Source organism: Gallinula chloropus (assembly GCF_964237585.1).
Source record: "Gallinula chloropus genome assembly, chromosome: 1".
NCBI classification, from domain to species: Eukaryota; Metazoa; Chordata; class Aves; order Gruiformes; family Rallidae; genus Gallinula; species Gallinula chloropus.
The window spans coordinates 150,605,269-150,618,823 of NC_140085.1; the positions used below are offsets into that span (position 1 = coordinate 150,605,269).

Below are 13,555 nucleotides of genomic sequence, written 5' to 3' on the forward strand. Positions count from 1 at the left end.
AACCAACGATGCATTATTTTCTGCACGTAGAGATTGTGCTGTGTGGGTGACTGGGAGAGACTATCCATAATTCCTCTGACATAATTAATCCCTTATGTAAGGGAAATTCTTCTTACTGCTCTTTCGCCTTTTTAACAATATATTAGTTGTGGAAGTAGCCTGTTTGCAGTTAGTGTGTAAAAATGCCATGGTTTATATTATGCCATGCAAGATTAGATTAGCATACAAATTCCATAATACAAGCGGTAGTATTGTTCTTGCACCCGGTTGCTGTAGCAAATGATTTGGGGGGCTGGATTTCATGTCTGAGGCATCTGAAGTGGGAGAACAGGGGAGGATGTATGTTCCATTGTGGTTTCCAGACCGCTGTATAATCAGCATTTGGATAAAAACAAAAGTAGGTCATGGCACAAACTTCTACTGAAAATTGGGGACTTTTATAAACTCACAGTGCAGCTGAAAGCATAAATTTGAATGAGACTGAAAGAAAAAACATAAAAGCACTGACCATGTCCCTCCCCGACACCCCACTCCCTTTGCCTTTACCCAGTGTACCAAAACAAAGGCATATCTATTCTTCCCTACCCCCTTCCTTTTTTTATTTTTCTGCCTTCCAGATCATCAGTTAAATAATTTCTTCTGCTGGAGGAAATCAAATCAGAGATATGCGGAAGTGCAGAGAAGCAATTCTCTGTAAATTTTCCCTAATGCTTTTCTGAACCCCATTCATCGAAGTTTTGACCTCTGCAGTGCCATACAGCACTGATTGCCAATTAGGAAAGTATTTAAACTACATGCATGACTGTTTTGAAGGGAAATCCATATTTTCTGCATGATAAGAAAGAGTAAATGGTTGTGTCTGGGTTACTTTCTCAATATTAGGCCTGTATTTATAGAGATCTGTTTATACCATTTTTGAATAATTCACCAGCTTAAGAGATCCCACCATTTTTCCTCATGTAAAAGTTGTGGATGCTTGTGAGCATCCCCACCAGCTTCTTTTAGGCCTCTTCAGCGTGCTCTGCACCTCTTCGAATCTGTTTCTTTGGCAGTTGCTGGAGTTTGCCTAAGTGTTAAAGGTGTGGTGAGCTTGGGTTTTCATGTTCTAGCTTGTGTTTTCCAGTTCTGTTTTACTGATAATGATGAACACTGTGTCTCTCTCTGCCAGCCACCATGGAGCACTGTCCTGAAGTTTGTCAAAGGACTTACTACAGTGGCTTAAAGGTCTTTTTTAAAGTTCTGTTCCGGACTGTAGATAGGCTCTAAGCTACTTTCCCATTGTGCATGCTCATGTGTAGATGTATTTTCCCCTATATACACTGGCCTGTATTTTTCAGCATGAATTTCTTCCTCCTTTCCTATTCCAATGTCATTTCATGGTGCTGTAATTTGTGGTGGGCAGTGGCTTTGTGCAGAAAATTAACGTAACCGGATCACATCCAGATTTTTCTATAAATGGAGGTTCTGTGCAAAGAGAGTTGGTAAATGATGATGATTCTTAAAAGTTCAGAAGAGCATAGTTGGTGCTTTTAAAAATCTCTTTTTCCCCTTTGTTCATTCAGGGTTCTGTTCAGTAGTGACCTAAGACTGACTCTGGCTGGTTGAAATCCATCATGTTTTGTCTCTTTTTCTTGATTGGGTTTTGGAGAGTAAAGTGGATGTGCTACAGCGAGTTCTACACAGAGCAGGTATTTGTGGAAAGTTGCAGTTCTCAATAGGAAATGAAAACACCATTTGCCTGCCTCTTGCCCTATTTCCTTCAGTCCCTTTACAACTGCTGAAGAGCACAGCTTGCTTCCCAGAATTTGAAGAAGAATCAATTTTGTCTTCCAAGAAATGAATTTGAAGGAGGCTGCCCAGGCTTGCCTGGAAGTGCTGGAGCACACTCACTGAATTTCCTGTGCCATTTAGTTTAGGTGATCCTGCTTTGGCAGGGGGGTTGGACTAGGTGGTCTTTTGAGGCCCCTTCCAACCCCTGCCATTCTGTGATGCTGTGAATGGCGAGGGGGAAGAAAGGCTTTGTTCCTGTTGGTTATTAAGTGGCTTGGGGCAAATTAAAAGATAAATGGCTCTTAAATGTAGCTAGGGTTTTTTATATCTTTGTATCATACTCCAAAACCCGTGAGTGCTTGTGGTGAGGCAGATGCGTATCAATACAAGCTCTACATGGCAGCATTAAGGACAAGTCTTTTCCTGTAAAGCCAATGTACCTGGGAAGTGTGGGCATGTAGCGGAGGACTAAGCTGCTTACAAGAACCTTCAAAACCTAGGAAGAAGTGGGTTACTTCTGGACTGAATCTGGACTTTGATCCATGTTTTTGAAGCGGATGTGCTTGAAACTGTGTACGGAATTTATAGGAGTAGTAAGTTCCAGCAGAATTTGAAACAGTAGAACTTACCTGCTGTTATAACTGGTTAAATAGGTGGAATGGGCCATCTGTGGACGCAAGCAGGGTAGCTGCTAACATGGCCTTAACTGGTATGCAATTCAGTTTAAAAATAATATTTCTTTTAACTTTCTGCCTCTCTGACTCTTTTGTCACATTTGTTTGCTCACTGGCCTTTACAGATTCCCTGCTCTGACACTGAGCACGTGGTGGGCGAGCCGAACTGTTCTGTGGCACTGTTGCACTTTTAAGGAAAAGCAGGAAAACCCCGAAAATGCTCTGAAATAACACAGGTTTTTACCTTCCCTGCTTCATCCAAACTTGTGAAATTGGCTTCAAATTCCTTAAGCTCTTCTGCTCGGTGAATAACGTAGCTTCCAGCAGACTAACGCTTTGTTGTGTTTAAACCTTTGCCAGGACGGGAGCAGTTCCATGGCCTCGGGTCTATGTACTGCAGAGGAGCAGCTGCTGTGATCCTCACGTATGATGTGAACAGCCTCCAAAGCCTGACAGAGCTGGAAGAGAGATTCCTGGCACTGACCGACAGTGCGAGCGCCGACTGCATCTTTGCTATCGTTGGAAATAAAGTTGACCTCACCGATGACTGTGCGGTACCGCCGGATGGAAACAGACCCGAGAAGCCCGTTGCCAGCTGCGGCTCGAAGGTGCGAAAACAAGTCCACGCAGAGGATGCCATTGCCCTCTATAAAAAGATACTGAAGTACAAAATGCTGGATGAGAAGGACGTGCCGGCGGCGGAGAAAATGTGCTTTGAGACCAGCGCAAAAACGGGGTACAAGGTGGACTACCTCTTTGAGACTGTGTTTGAGATGGTGGTCCCGATAATCGTGCGGCAGAAAGCTGAGGGGCCGCCCCAAACTGTCGACATCACAGACTACAAGCCAGCAAAAAGGACAAAGTCTGGTTGTTGTGCCTGAACCATTCGCGCGGTGTAAGGAAAGGGGAGGGGTTGTTCGCCCCGGCAGACTGAGTGCTCGCAGTTCGCTAGAGAGGAAAGGTCATGGAGTAAATAGACTAAAATGGTGCATATGGAAAAAGAAACCAACCCAAACCCAACTCTCCTGGGTTTCTGGGAAGATCTGTGTATGGAAATAGGAACGTGAGTGAAGTTATGGAGGAAGACTTGGTGGTTTCCGAGGGCTTCAGAGCCCTCGAATGGTGTGTTAGTTCAGCTGGTGGTGACAATCATTTGAACAGTTTTGAAGGAGTCTGATATTTTTTTGTTGTTCCTTTTTTTTTTAATGGCTCATCATTTCATGTTGCATGTAAACGATCTGTTTGTGTACTCTTTGCCAGCTTTCACGTGATTGTCATCTTTCCCTTTGAGCCTCTTCCTAGGATTGAACACATGGTACTTTTTTATTTTTAAGGAAAAAAAAAAAGAAAAAAAGAAAATCCAGATATAATTTATATTTGTAGCTAATGAATCAGTTACAATCTTTTTATGTCAGGTACGACAGTGTAAGATTCAGAAGCTGAGCTATTAAAATTTCTGTGGATATGTATTATTCATTTGGAGGTTTTATTACCCTGAATTCTCTTTCTGCAGTGGGCTTTCATGCATTAGCAGGCAGCATCACAGCTCTTCCTGCTTCTAATCACAAGTTGCAGGAGGAAGTTTTTTTTCTTTTCCTCTCAGCTTTCTCTTGTAATTCTTTTTAAAGGATAGCAAAGGGGTTGTTTTTTGGAAAGGAAGCTGTTTTCTCTTGTCTGCATTATGTACAGACCTCTTTATGGTGCCTGTAGGATACCACCGTGTTGAATACCTGTGTGCTGTCTCCCTTCCAACTCCTCCTCAATTGTGCCCAGGCAAAGCTGCAGCTTTGATTTATATATATATATATATATATGTATTTAGCAGCTATGCATGGCATTACCCATCTACCTGGAGGGAAGGCTTTTTCTGATGTGAAACTGGCTAATGCAGGAGGAAGGGAGGAGAAACTGCCTTTTGTGGAGTCAAAAGGCACATGAAGGAGCACTAACGAGGTATGTGGTTTCTCTCCTGACTGCAGCAAAAAGGAGGGTGTGTAGTACTCAACGTGGCTCTTAGAGTTTCCCAGCTCTCTTGCTACAGAGAATGCAGGCGGTGACTCTGGAGCTCATGGTGAGACATGGTAGCCAGAGTGAAGAACTGCTGGTTAAAGAACAAAACCAAAACCAGAAACAAAAAACAACACCCCCACTCCTCAAAAAAACCCCTCCACAACTACCCTTCCCAAAACTCCCAAAGATGCAGCTTGCATGTTCCCAGTTCTGCAAGTTGCAGTGTGGGACTCCTCTGTCTTCCTATGGATGCTTCTGGCATAATTTTCAAGAACTATAGGATTGGTTGATCTTATACACTGTCATTGCCTGTCCCTGTTCCACCCAAATTATAGCTGCATAACACACAGGGATACAATTAATAAATTAATAATGAATTAAATTATTACTAGATACACTTTAAATATTTTCCCCCAAAGTATGGCCTCTTGAGCAACTTGCTGCAGAGCAGCAGCTTTGTTTTCTGCACAGTATATGTGTGGTGGGGGAGAATGGCTGGAGAGGAAAAAACTCTGTACATTTAATCATAGAATCATGGAATAGCTTGGGTGGGAAGGGACCTTTAAAGGTCTTATCTGCTTCAACCCTCCTGCAGTGAGCAGGAACATCTTCAGCTAGATCAGGCTGCTCAGATCCCCATCCAGCCTGACCCTGGATGTTTCCAGGGATGGCACCTCCACCACCTCTGGGTGTCTCACCACCTTCATGGTAAACAAATTTCTTCCTTACATCTGGTCAGCATCTACCCTCTTTTAGTTAAACCATTACCCCCTGTCTGACTGCTGCAGGCCCTGCTAAGGGTTGTCACCATTCAAATTTGTTACATGTCTGCAGTTTAACACCTACTGACCTGACAGTTTCTGGTATTTAACACTACATCATTAAAAACCTTCTAGCTATTAACAAAATTCCAGGGCCAGTATCTAGACTTCCCCCAGGACGAGATAAATACAAACAGGCTCCTCTGTCTTGTTCCTGACCAACATGATCCACCAACATTTGTGAGAGGTCCGTTGCTGCCTCTGCTGCAGCTGTTGACAGCTGAACCTGTGGTGTGCACTGGTTGCCAGGCCGGGCTTTTGGGAGGTGGACACCTCAAAGGCACAGGGCAGGATAAATGCTTTTGTAAATTGAACATCTGACACTCGTTCAGGCATCAATACTTGCAGTTCAGTTGCACCAGAGTTCAATTCATGTGAGATCTTAATTATTCCCAAAAGCTCCAACTTGGGTGTTTTCACTGAAAGAGGTGACATGGAAACCAGTCTGGTGTGCTGTGCTTCTGCCCTCAGGCCTAAACTTGTCTGGCACAATGTCTGTGGCTTTTTAGTGTCATTGGCTGTTGCTCCTTGGGAAGCACCCAGGTTGTCGCTCTGCCAGCCTGTGAGAGATTATGGGGTTGTGCAGCAGAACCCGGGATGAACCTGGGATGCTGCGGAATCCAAGGGAACTATTGATCAGAGGTCAGGAGGAGATGTGGGTCGCTCGGTGTGCGGGCTCACCCCATTTCTTTGCTGCTTTCTGAAGTCAGGTGGTGCCTTCAAGCAAAACTTCAAGTTTTCTGGAGGTTGATCTAGGACTTTATTTATTTGGTGATTAATTTAAACTCTGCTGTAGCAGGGCTCTGGTTGTGCAGCCCAGTATTGACGTTCTATCTGCTGCGGTGGTGTCTGGGCCTGTCTGCAAGCAGTATTAGAGAGTGCAGTTCAACCCTCAGCACTGGACTTGCACAGGTTTTATTCTGTTCAGTGGTGCTGTGTGGTGTTGGGTGGTTTGTTTGGTTTTTCTTCAAACAGAAGCAAATGCAACATGGTACCTTGCTCCTGTGCTTATTAAGGGTCTTAGCAGGAATTCACTGAATTTCCCCGTTGCTTCTGTAGATGCATCCTGATGTCCCAGCACCTCTAAAAGTGTTGTGGGTTTTTTTTGTGGCTCTTCTTTCTTAATTTTACCGGGACAATTCAGCTTGGCTTATTGATGGGAAGGAGCAGTGAAGCTGCAGGGAAGGGACTGGCAGCACAGGATCTGTGCTGATGCAGGTATGTCCAAACTCTTATTTCACTTAATAGCCTCCCAACCCAACAGCGTACTTCTAGCTTGGCAGCTGAAGGCTGGGCCACTAGTCAGGCTGGGCCAACGCTAGGACCTGCTGAGCACCTGTTTGATGCTGGAGTTTTTGCATCCCAGTGGCCACAGCAAATGTTTTCCTCCATCGCCATGAGGCTGCTTTCCCCATTCATCACCTCCGTGTGCAGCGTGGATGCTGGTCGTGGCTGTGGGGCCGCGGCCAGGTGGAACCCCTCTTCACCGGATGAGTGAATAGCAGTTGAAAGAGGGGAAACAGGTGCTTTACCTGCCCTTTATAGGAGGGGAACCGTGTTTACAAGTATTTATTCCCCCCCTCCCCCTTATGTTTCAAAGAATCATAGGAGTTGGAAGGGATCTCCAGAGATCACCGACTCTAACCCCCCTGCCAGAGCAGGTTCCCTAGGACAGGTCACACAGGGAGGCGTCCAGATTGGTCTTGAATATCTCCAGAGAAGGAGACTCCACACCCCCCTGGGCAGCCTGTCCCAGGGCTCTGTCACCCTCACTGTGAAAAAGTTCTTCTGCATGTTGGTGCGGAACTTCCTGTGCTCCAACTTGAGGCCATTGTCCCTTGTCCTGTCCCCACAGACCACTGAAAAGAGGCTGCCCATTTCCCCCTGTGCTCCACGCTTCAGATATATATAAACATTGATCAGATCCCCTCTCAGTCTTCTTTCCTTGAGGCTGAAGAGCCCCAGTTCTTTCAGCCTTTCCTCATAGGGGAGATGTTCCAGGCCCTTAATCATCTTTGTAGCTCTCCTGTGGACTCTTTCTAGGAGATCCCTGTCTCTTTTACACCAGGGAGTCCAGAACTGGACACAATACTCCAGGTGGGGCCTGACCAGGGCAGAGTAGAGGGGGAGGATCACCTCCTATGACCTGCTGGCCATGATCCTTTTGATGCACCCCAGGATCCCATTGGCTCTCTTAGCCACCAGGGCACACTGCTGGCTCATGGCCAACCTGTCATCAACCAGGACCCCCAGGTCCTTCTCCACAGAGCTCTTCTCCAGCAGGTCATCCCCCAGCCTGTACTGATACAAATAATTGTTCCTTCCCAGGTGCAAGACTCTACACTTGTGAAGTGTTTGAACAATGAAATCCAAAATGTAATTTTTGGCCATGCTGGGTGAATGTGAGCTACTGGCCTGACTGTGTGTGACGTGAGGGGGCAGCCAGGCTGTGAGCTGAGGAGGTGGGAGGGATGGTGCGGTGCGTGGGTGCGGGTCTGTGCTGTTTGGGAAGGTCCCATCCTGTTTCCTGCCCCTTGCAGGTGCTGATGGTGCAAGACTGCAGTTGCTGTTGGCTTCTGACAACCCCAATGGTGCTTCAAGTCCCATGGGGGCCACAAAAGAAGCCTGAACACCCCTGGGGTGCCCATGGCACAGGCAGAGCTGCCAAGTCACTTGCTTTGGCTGAGTTGTGTCCTTGCCCACGCTGAGATGGGGAGCACCACTGCTTGGTTTTACTTCTCTGCAGCAATGTTACTGTTCCCTTCATCCAATATGTCTTGCACTGACATGTGCCTAGTCCCTAAGGACTCCCACTCACCCTCAGTGGGCATGGGTGGCCATCCCTGGGTATGCCGCTGGACCCTACATGGTGATGGGGCTGTTGCTGACTATGCTGGGGCACCATTAGCACGTCAGCAGTGACACCCCTGCCTCTCTTCTGGCACCAGTCGGATACCTTCTGCTGTGGGGTCACATTTTGCTACTTGCCATTTGCTTGTTTTCTATTTCCAGCAGCTGTGGGCAAGCCTGGTCATGTAGGGTATGAACAAACTCAGCCAAGCTTGTCAATGCACTCTGAGGAAATAATTGCTGTCAACTGCTGTCACTGTTTTGGTTTGCTGAACCTGTGTTGATACACTGATGCACTATTGTCTACCTAAGGGAACATCATCTGCTCAGCAACATGTTGTACTTCAGGGTGTTCTCAAACAAGATGGTGTAGGAAGCAAACAGCATGATTGGAAGCAGAAGATTCGACTCGGTCAGAACCAGGCACAACACTCCTGGTTTTTACTTCCTAGACCAGAGTGCCGTTTCAGGAAAGAGATGGCTGTTGTGGTACCTGAGTTTTTGCTGTATGAAAATATTTCAACTTAGTGGGGGCAGGTGCTAGAATCACAGAATCTTAGAAGGGGGACCCTGAAGACCATTTTAGCCCCCTGCCATGGGCAGGGACACCCTCCACTAGCCCAGGCTGCCCAAAACCCCATCCAACCTGGCCCTGAACTCTGCCAGGGAGGGGGCAGCCACAGCTTCTCTGGGCAACCTGTGCCAGAGCCTCACTGCCATTATAACAAACATCCTCCTCCTGTCCTGTTTAAAATCACCACCTCTTGTCCTGTCATTTCAGGCCTTTGTAAAAGTTCCCTCCTCAGCTTTCCTGTACTGGCAGGCTGCAATAAGGTCTCCCCAGAGCCTTCTCTTCTCCAGGCTGAACAAACTCAAGTGTCTCAGCCAGTCCTCATAGGAGAGGAGGTAAACTTGCAGCTAAGAGACAGTTTGAGGAAGCCAGTTTCCCATCTGTGCTGTGCTGCAGGTCAGCTCCCCGGGTGAAACCCTCTGGCTGCTCCAGGTATTCTGGGTGTTTACGTGGTTGAGCTCTCTCCCCTTCTCAAACAGCGATTGCACAAGCTTTGGAGAAACATGGGTATGAGTACACAGACCTGAAGCACATGATGTATGTACACAAAGTACCGAAGTTCAAGTCTGCTTGGCACCTTGTGAGGTTTTTGCCTTTTGTTTTTCCCGTGTTATCCTGTGTGTTCAACTCAGCGCTGGGCTGATACTGTGCTGCACAATCTTGTTAAGGGCAGTTCACCTGAGCCGGAGAAAATTAAGAGGCAAAGCAACTGAAAGAAGGAACACCTAACTGGTAAAAGTTTTACATGCAAAAGAAGATAGCTGCTCAGGAAGGTTAGGCAATGTATTCACCATGAGAGTGGGTTTTCTCAGGTCTCTATAACCTCCACTTGAATTCTCCTGACACGCTGAACGTGCTGCACTGCTGGAGGTGCGTGCTGTAAAAATCACAAGTGGTAACCGTGATCCCACAGCCACTTACGTCCAGGAACACCTGGAAGAGGTAAATTGCCAATTCTTAGGTCTTTGTTACCGACGTGTAATTTAAGAGAACTGGCAAACATAGAATAGATCTGGCTCACACTGACTGTGATGTTTTCACTTCCAAGTATTTTACTTAACTGAAGCGAGCACTGGTGTGATTACTTTTGGGGTTGCCTTTTGGAGCTATGGCACATCCAGAGAGCTCATTTCATGCTCAGGAATTTTCTCTGTTTATGTATTACCTAATTCTATGTACAGCTCACCCAGGGTAGACAGTGTGTTAGCCAAGAACTTTAGCCTACACCTTATATTTTTTCATGGAGGTGACACCTCTCAAGTTTGGCTAATGTTGGTTTCCTGAGTGTTGTAGAGCATGAATAATATGTCACTTTTATCTGCAACATGGCAATTTCTTAGGTTAAATTGTTGTTCCCAACAGCAGATGGAATATTATTTCAGTAGTTCAGCTTAAGCCATTTTAGAAACAAAGATTCCCTCTCTTGGATCTTGTTATTTCATGGTACTTAAGCTCATGTGTTCCTGGTCAAAGTCCAGTGGAGGGAGCTTTCTGGTAGTGCTTTTCTAATTCCTTAGGTGCAGACAAAGGAATCTGACAAACCAGTCCATGTGCATGGTATAGAAAAACACTAAGTGGAAATCATCAACACATAGAGGCATAGAAAAAAACCTGGTTTTATTTATGATACAGTGAGGATGGAATGTAATTACAAAAGCCAGGAAGCACCTGAAGCAGGCGTGAGGTGTTGAAAAATCAGCTGTCATTGCTATAAAAGTCTCTTTGGTTTCAGTTTTAAGCATTCAGGTGTATAATCAGACTATGTGAACACAAAATTAGCAGCTGATCCTTTTTGCCCCCTCCTTCCCCCCCCCCCCCCCCGACCTTGCAGTGGTGGCTGACAACTTTGGGCTAAATTGCTTCTTTCTACAGAAGGAGCGAGTGAACCATTCGGGCTGTTTATCAAGCCTGTCATGCAGTAACCTGGTTCTCCATGGACAAAGATAGTACCAAAGAACTGCCTTTCTGCTTTTCCCTTTGCAAGTTTGGACATGTGCAAGTTGGGACAGTGGTCATCACATTGCCATGGACAGCCAGGACAACATGCTTTCAGACAGACCACACACCTTCAGACAGACAACCACCAGCTCTGGAAGTTGTGTGTTTGAAGGTCATGTGGCATTGAGCAACACACCCTCCTGTAAAACCTACCCTATATGTGATGGCTGCTCCAACAGCATGTGGTTAAAATCAGTCTCTGATGAGCAGCTTGGCTTCAGAGGGGAAAAGCTGCAATGTAAAAACCCTGTGGGGCTGCTGCTGTGTGGGTAGTGTGACACACAGGCATGTCTACAACACAGTGGAGCATGACAGCTTTGTAATGGTCCTTTGGGCTGGGGTATGTCTAGAAAATACCAATAAATCATCGAGCTTGTCAAATAAAATGTTGATCTTCTTCATGTAGTCTCATAATCAAAATAGGAACAGTTGCATTTTGTGGTCACTATTTTTGGGAGGCCTGTGGGCTTTTCTGCTATTGCCAGTGGTTAAGTGCTAAAGTAAAGGTGAGGCTTGAAACAAAACAAGAGTAAAAAGATGATTGTTTTGGGGGTGCTTGAAATGCCCCAGCATAAAATACTAAAATCAAAGTTAGGTTTCGTAAGCACTTTCCAGAGTGTATTTTCAGTATTTTACAAGGGTTGATCACCCTGGGTTAATTTAGGGAACTGCAGCTGTTAGTGTTTACTGTGGTGACAAATGTAGTAAATAGAAAAGATACATATATTCTCTTAAAGTAAATGTAGTGGGTATCTGACCAAGGTAACCATTTATTATTGAAGTTTTTTTGGTGTTTCAAAGCTGTAAGTATATTTGCATCAGTTGGCAAGTGACATGATGTTAGACTAGCAAAAAACATGTATATACTGTGTAGTAGAACACGGCACTAGATCTGTTTGTTAGACTTAATTTGGGTGACAGTTTGCTTTTATAGACATTTTTAAAAATTAATATTTTCTGTTCAGCTTTTGAGGTAATAAGTTAAAAAAGCACCAACATGATTTATTCAGATGTCTAACTGTCATGGAAGGTTTCACTCTATAGGAACCATCTGATAAGCACGTTCCTTATACTGTGAAAGACTTCTATAAATTTTTCATACAGACTTGACATCTGCTGATATGGCTTCGGATGAGTCCTGCCTTGAGTGTATCTGCTGAGGGCTTGCTTTGGAAGGACTGGTCGACTGTAGTGAGCCAGAAACTGTACTTATTTGCAAAGTAGTGACAGGTTCCACGCGCGCCGTTGCATTCGATGAAAGGAGTTGCTCGGAAATCTTCCAGGCAGCTCCCAGGAGAAACCAGCGACTGTCCTCCACCTTCATCACCAGCAGCAGTGTGCTAAACGAGACAGAGGGCAGCGTTCAGAGTACAACCTCAGGCAATGCTGTCAAAAACTTACACGTGGGTGAAGAGAAAAAACACCAGCCCTGCTCTTACTTCTTCGCTCCAGAGCAGAGTCAGCTAACCCTGCAACCATGTAAAGCTGAAGGTTTTGGCTATGCTTTAGCTACACAAAGGAGCCAGCTTGTATGCTGATGCCACTTTAAACTTTTCAGACAAACAACTTTTCTATAGTTAAGATTTTCGCTGTTGGAGAATCATTCTGGTGGGAAGGGCCTGCTGGAGCTCACCACAACAAAGGCCCCTGTTCCCAGCAGGGCCTACTCCTAAATTGTCCTTGATCTCACCCCAGGGCACTGTCAAATTGTTAATTCCTCCTGCAAGGAAGCTTCCACAACCTCTCTGGGCAACCAGTTCCTCTGATTTCCCTCGCTAAGAAGAATTTTCTATCATGGATCTAACACAGATTTCCCCAGTCCTGAAGTCTTCCTTACTCTGCATCATGCATGAGGACAGCTGTGGAAACAAGCTTAGCTTCCATACAAATAACTAGTTCCCTCTATTCTTTGACAGCACGTCACACCAAAAGCACACATCTTTACACAACTTAACTGTGACCTTTGACACACAGGGTGGTAACAGACTGAATGTTACTGTTCTTCTGTCAAAGGCCTTGCTAACAAAACAGACCTTTCCTCTGTCCCTTCGTGAGCTGTGCAGCTGCAATTAAGTGGAGCTGTTTAATTTTTCTGTTCAAAACCAAAAGAATTTGCAATACAGAAAAGAAAGCAGATGGAAAATAAAGTTGCTAAATAGTTTTCTAAGTGTAGGGAGAAAGCTGAGCATGTCCACTGTGTTTCAATAAGCAGCTTACTACAGAGAGGCAAGCTGTAAGTGGCTTGGTTTGTGCTGCACGAGGCCCACCGTGTCCATATGTGTGAGTGACAGAAGCAGATACCTTTGAATAGAGTAAAGGACTCTTGAGGCTGATTTTAAATGTTGCTGAGGTTTAGATAGTTGTTTTTTAGAAACAAAAAAAAAAACCCCACCCCCCCCAAACAACAAACATCATCTCCCTCTGCAAAGCCGCAGCCTACTGGGTGTCTTACAAATTTGCAAGGAGCAAAAACTGTTGTAGCATCTTTTGACAAGAACAAAGTTGGTGGGCAGCGGCATAAATACAGCTCTGAGGCCTACACAGTTGGAGCTGGAAAGCAGTTAGTAAAAAACTGCACGTGTTACTCAAACCCTGGCTTGGGTCAGCAAGCAGATCTGCACGACACCATCAGGATGTGCACACTCAGTGTACAAGTTCCAGTTCAATACCCATAACATCTCTTCCTGTACTGGCCATGGCCCCCTATCCTCCTGCAAGGCTTTACACAATAGCAGGCTGCCCTTGCTATGTGAAATCTTACTAACTTTGAAGGCTGGTTGGGCAGGAGTTCATGATGACACCCTTCACGCGTATGCCTTACCGGGGAAAGGCAGTGACAAATTTATGCCATGGAAGTAAAG

At 45.5% G+C, this 13,555-nt stretch overlaps 2 protein-coding genes across 2 annotated transcripts in view; one reads left to right on the forward strand and one right to left on the reverse strand.

Annotated features, from left to right (window-relative positions):
- Positions 1-3,916, forward strand: part of RAB20 (RAB20, member RAS oncogene family) — a 30,517-nt gene extending 26,601 nt beyond the window's left edge. Inside the window, exon 2 of the mRNA XM_084263985.1 lies at positions 2,805-3,916. Within this exon, the coding sequence (XP_084120111.1) occupies positions 2,805-3,325 (521 nt within the window). The 3' untranslated portion in view covers positions 3,326-3,916. The remainder of the gene's footprint in view (positions 1-2,804) is intronic.
- Positions 3,917-10,296: 6,380 nt separating this feature from the next.
- COL4A2 (collagen type IV alpha 2 chain) overlaps positions 10,297-13,555 on the reverse strand; it is a 144,703-nt gene continuing 141,444 nt past the window's right edge. The window contains exon 47 of the mRNA XM_084270018.1: positions 10,297-12,034. Coding sequence (XP_084126144.1) covers positions 11,780-12,034 — 255 coding nt within the window. The 3' untranslated portion in view covers positions 10,297-11,779. The remainder of the gene's footprint in view (positions 12,035-13,555) is intronic.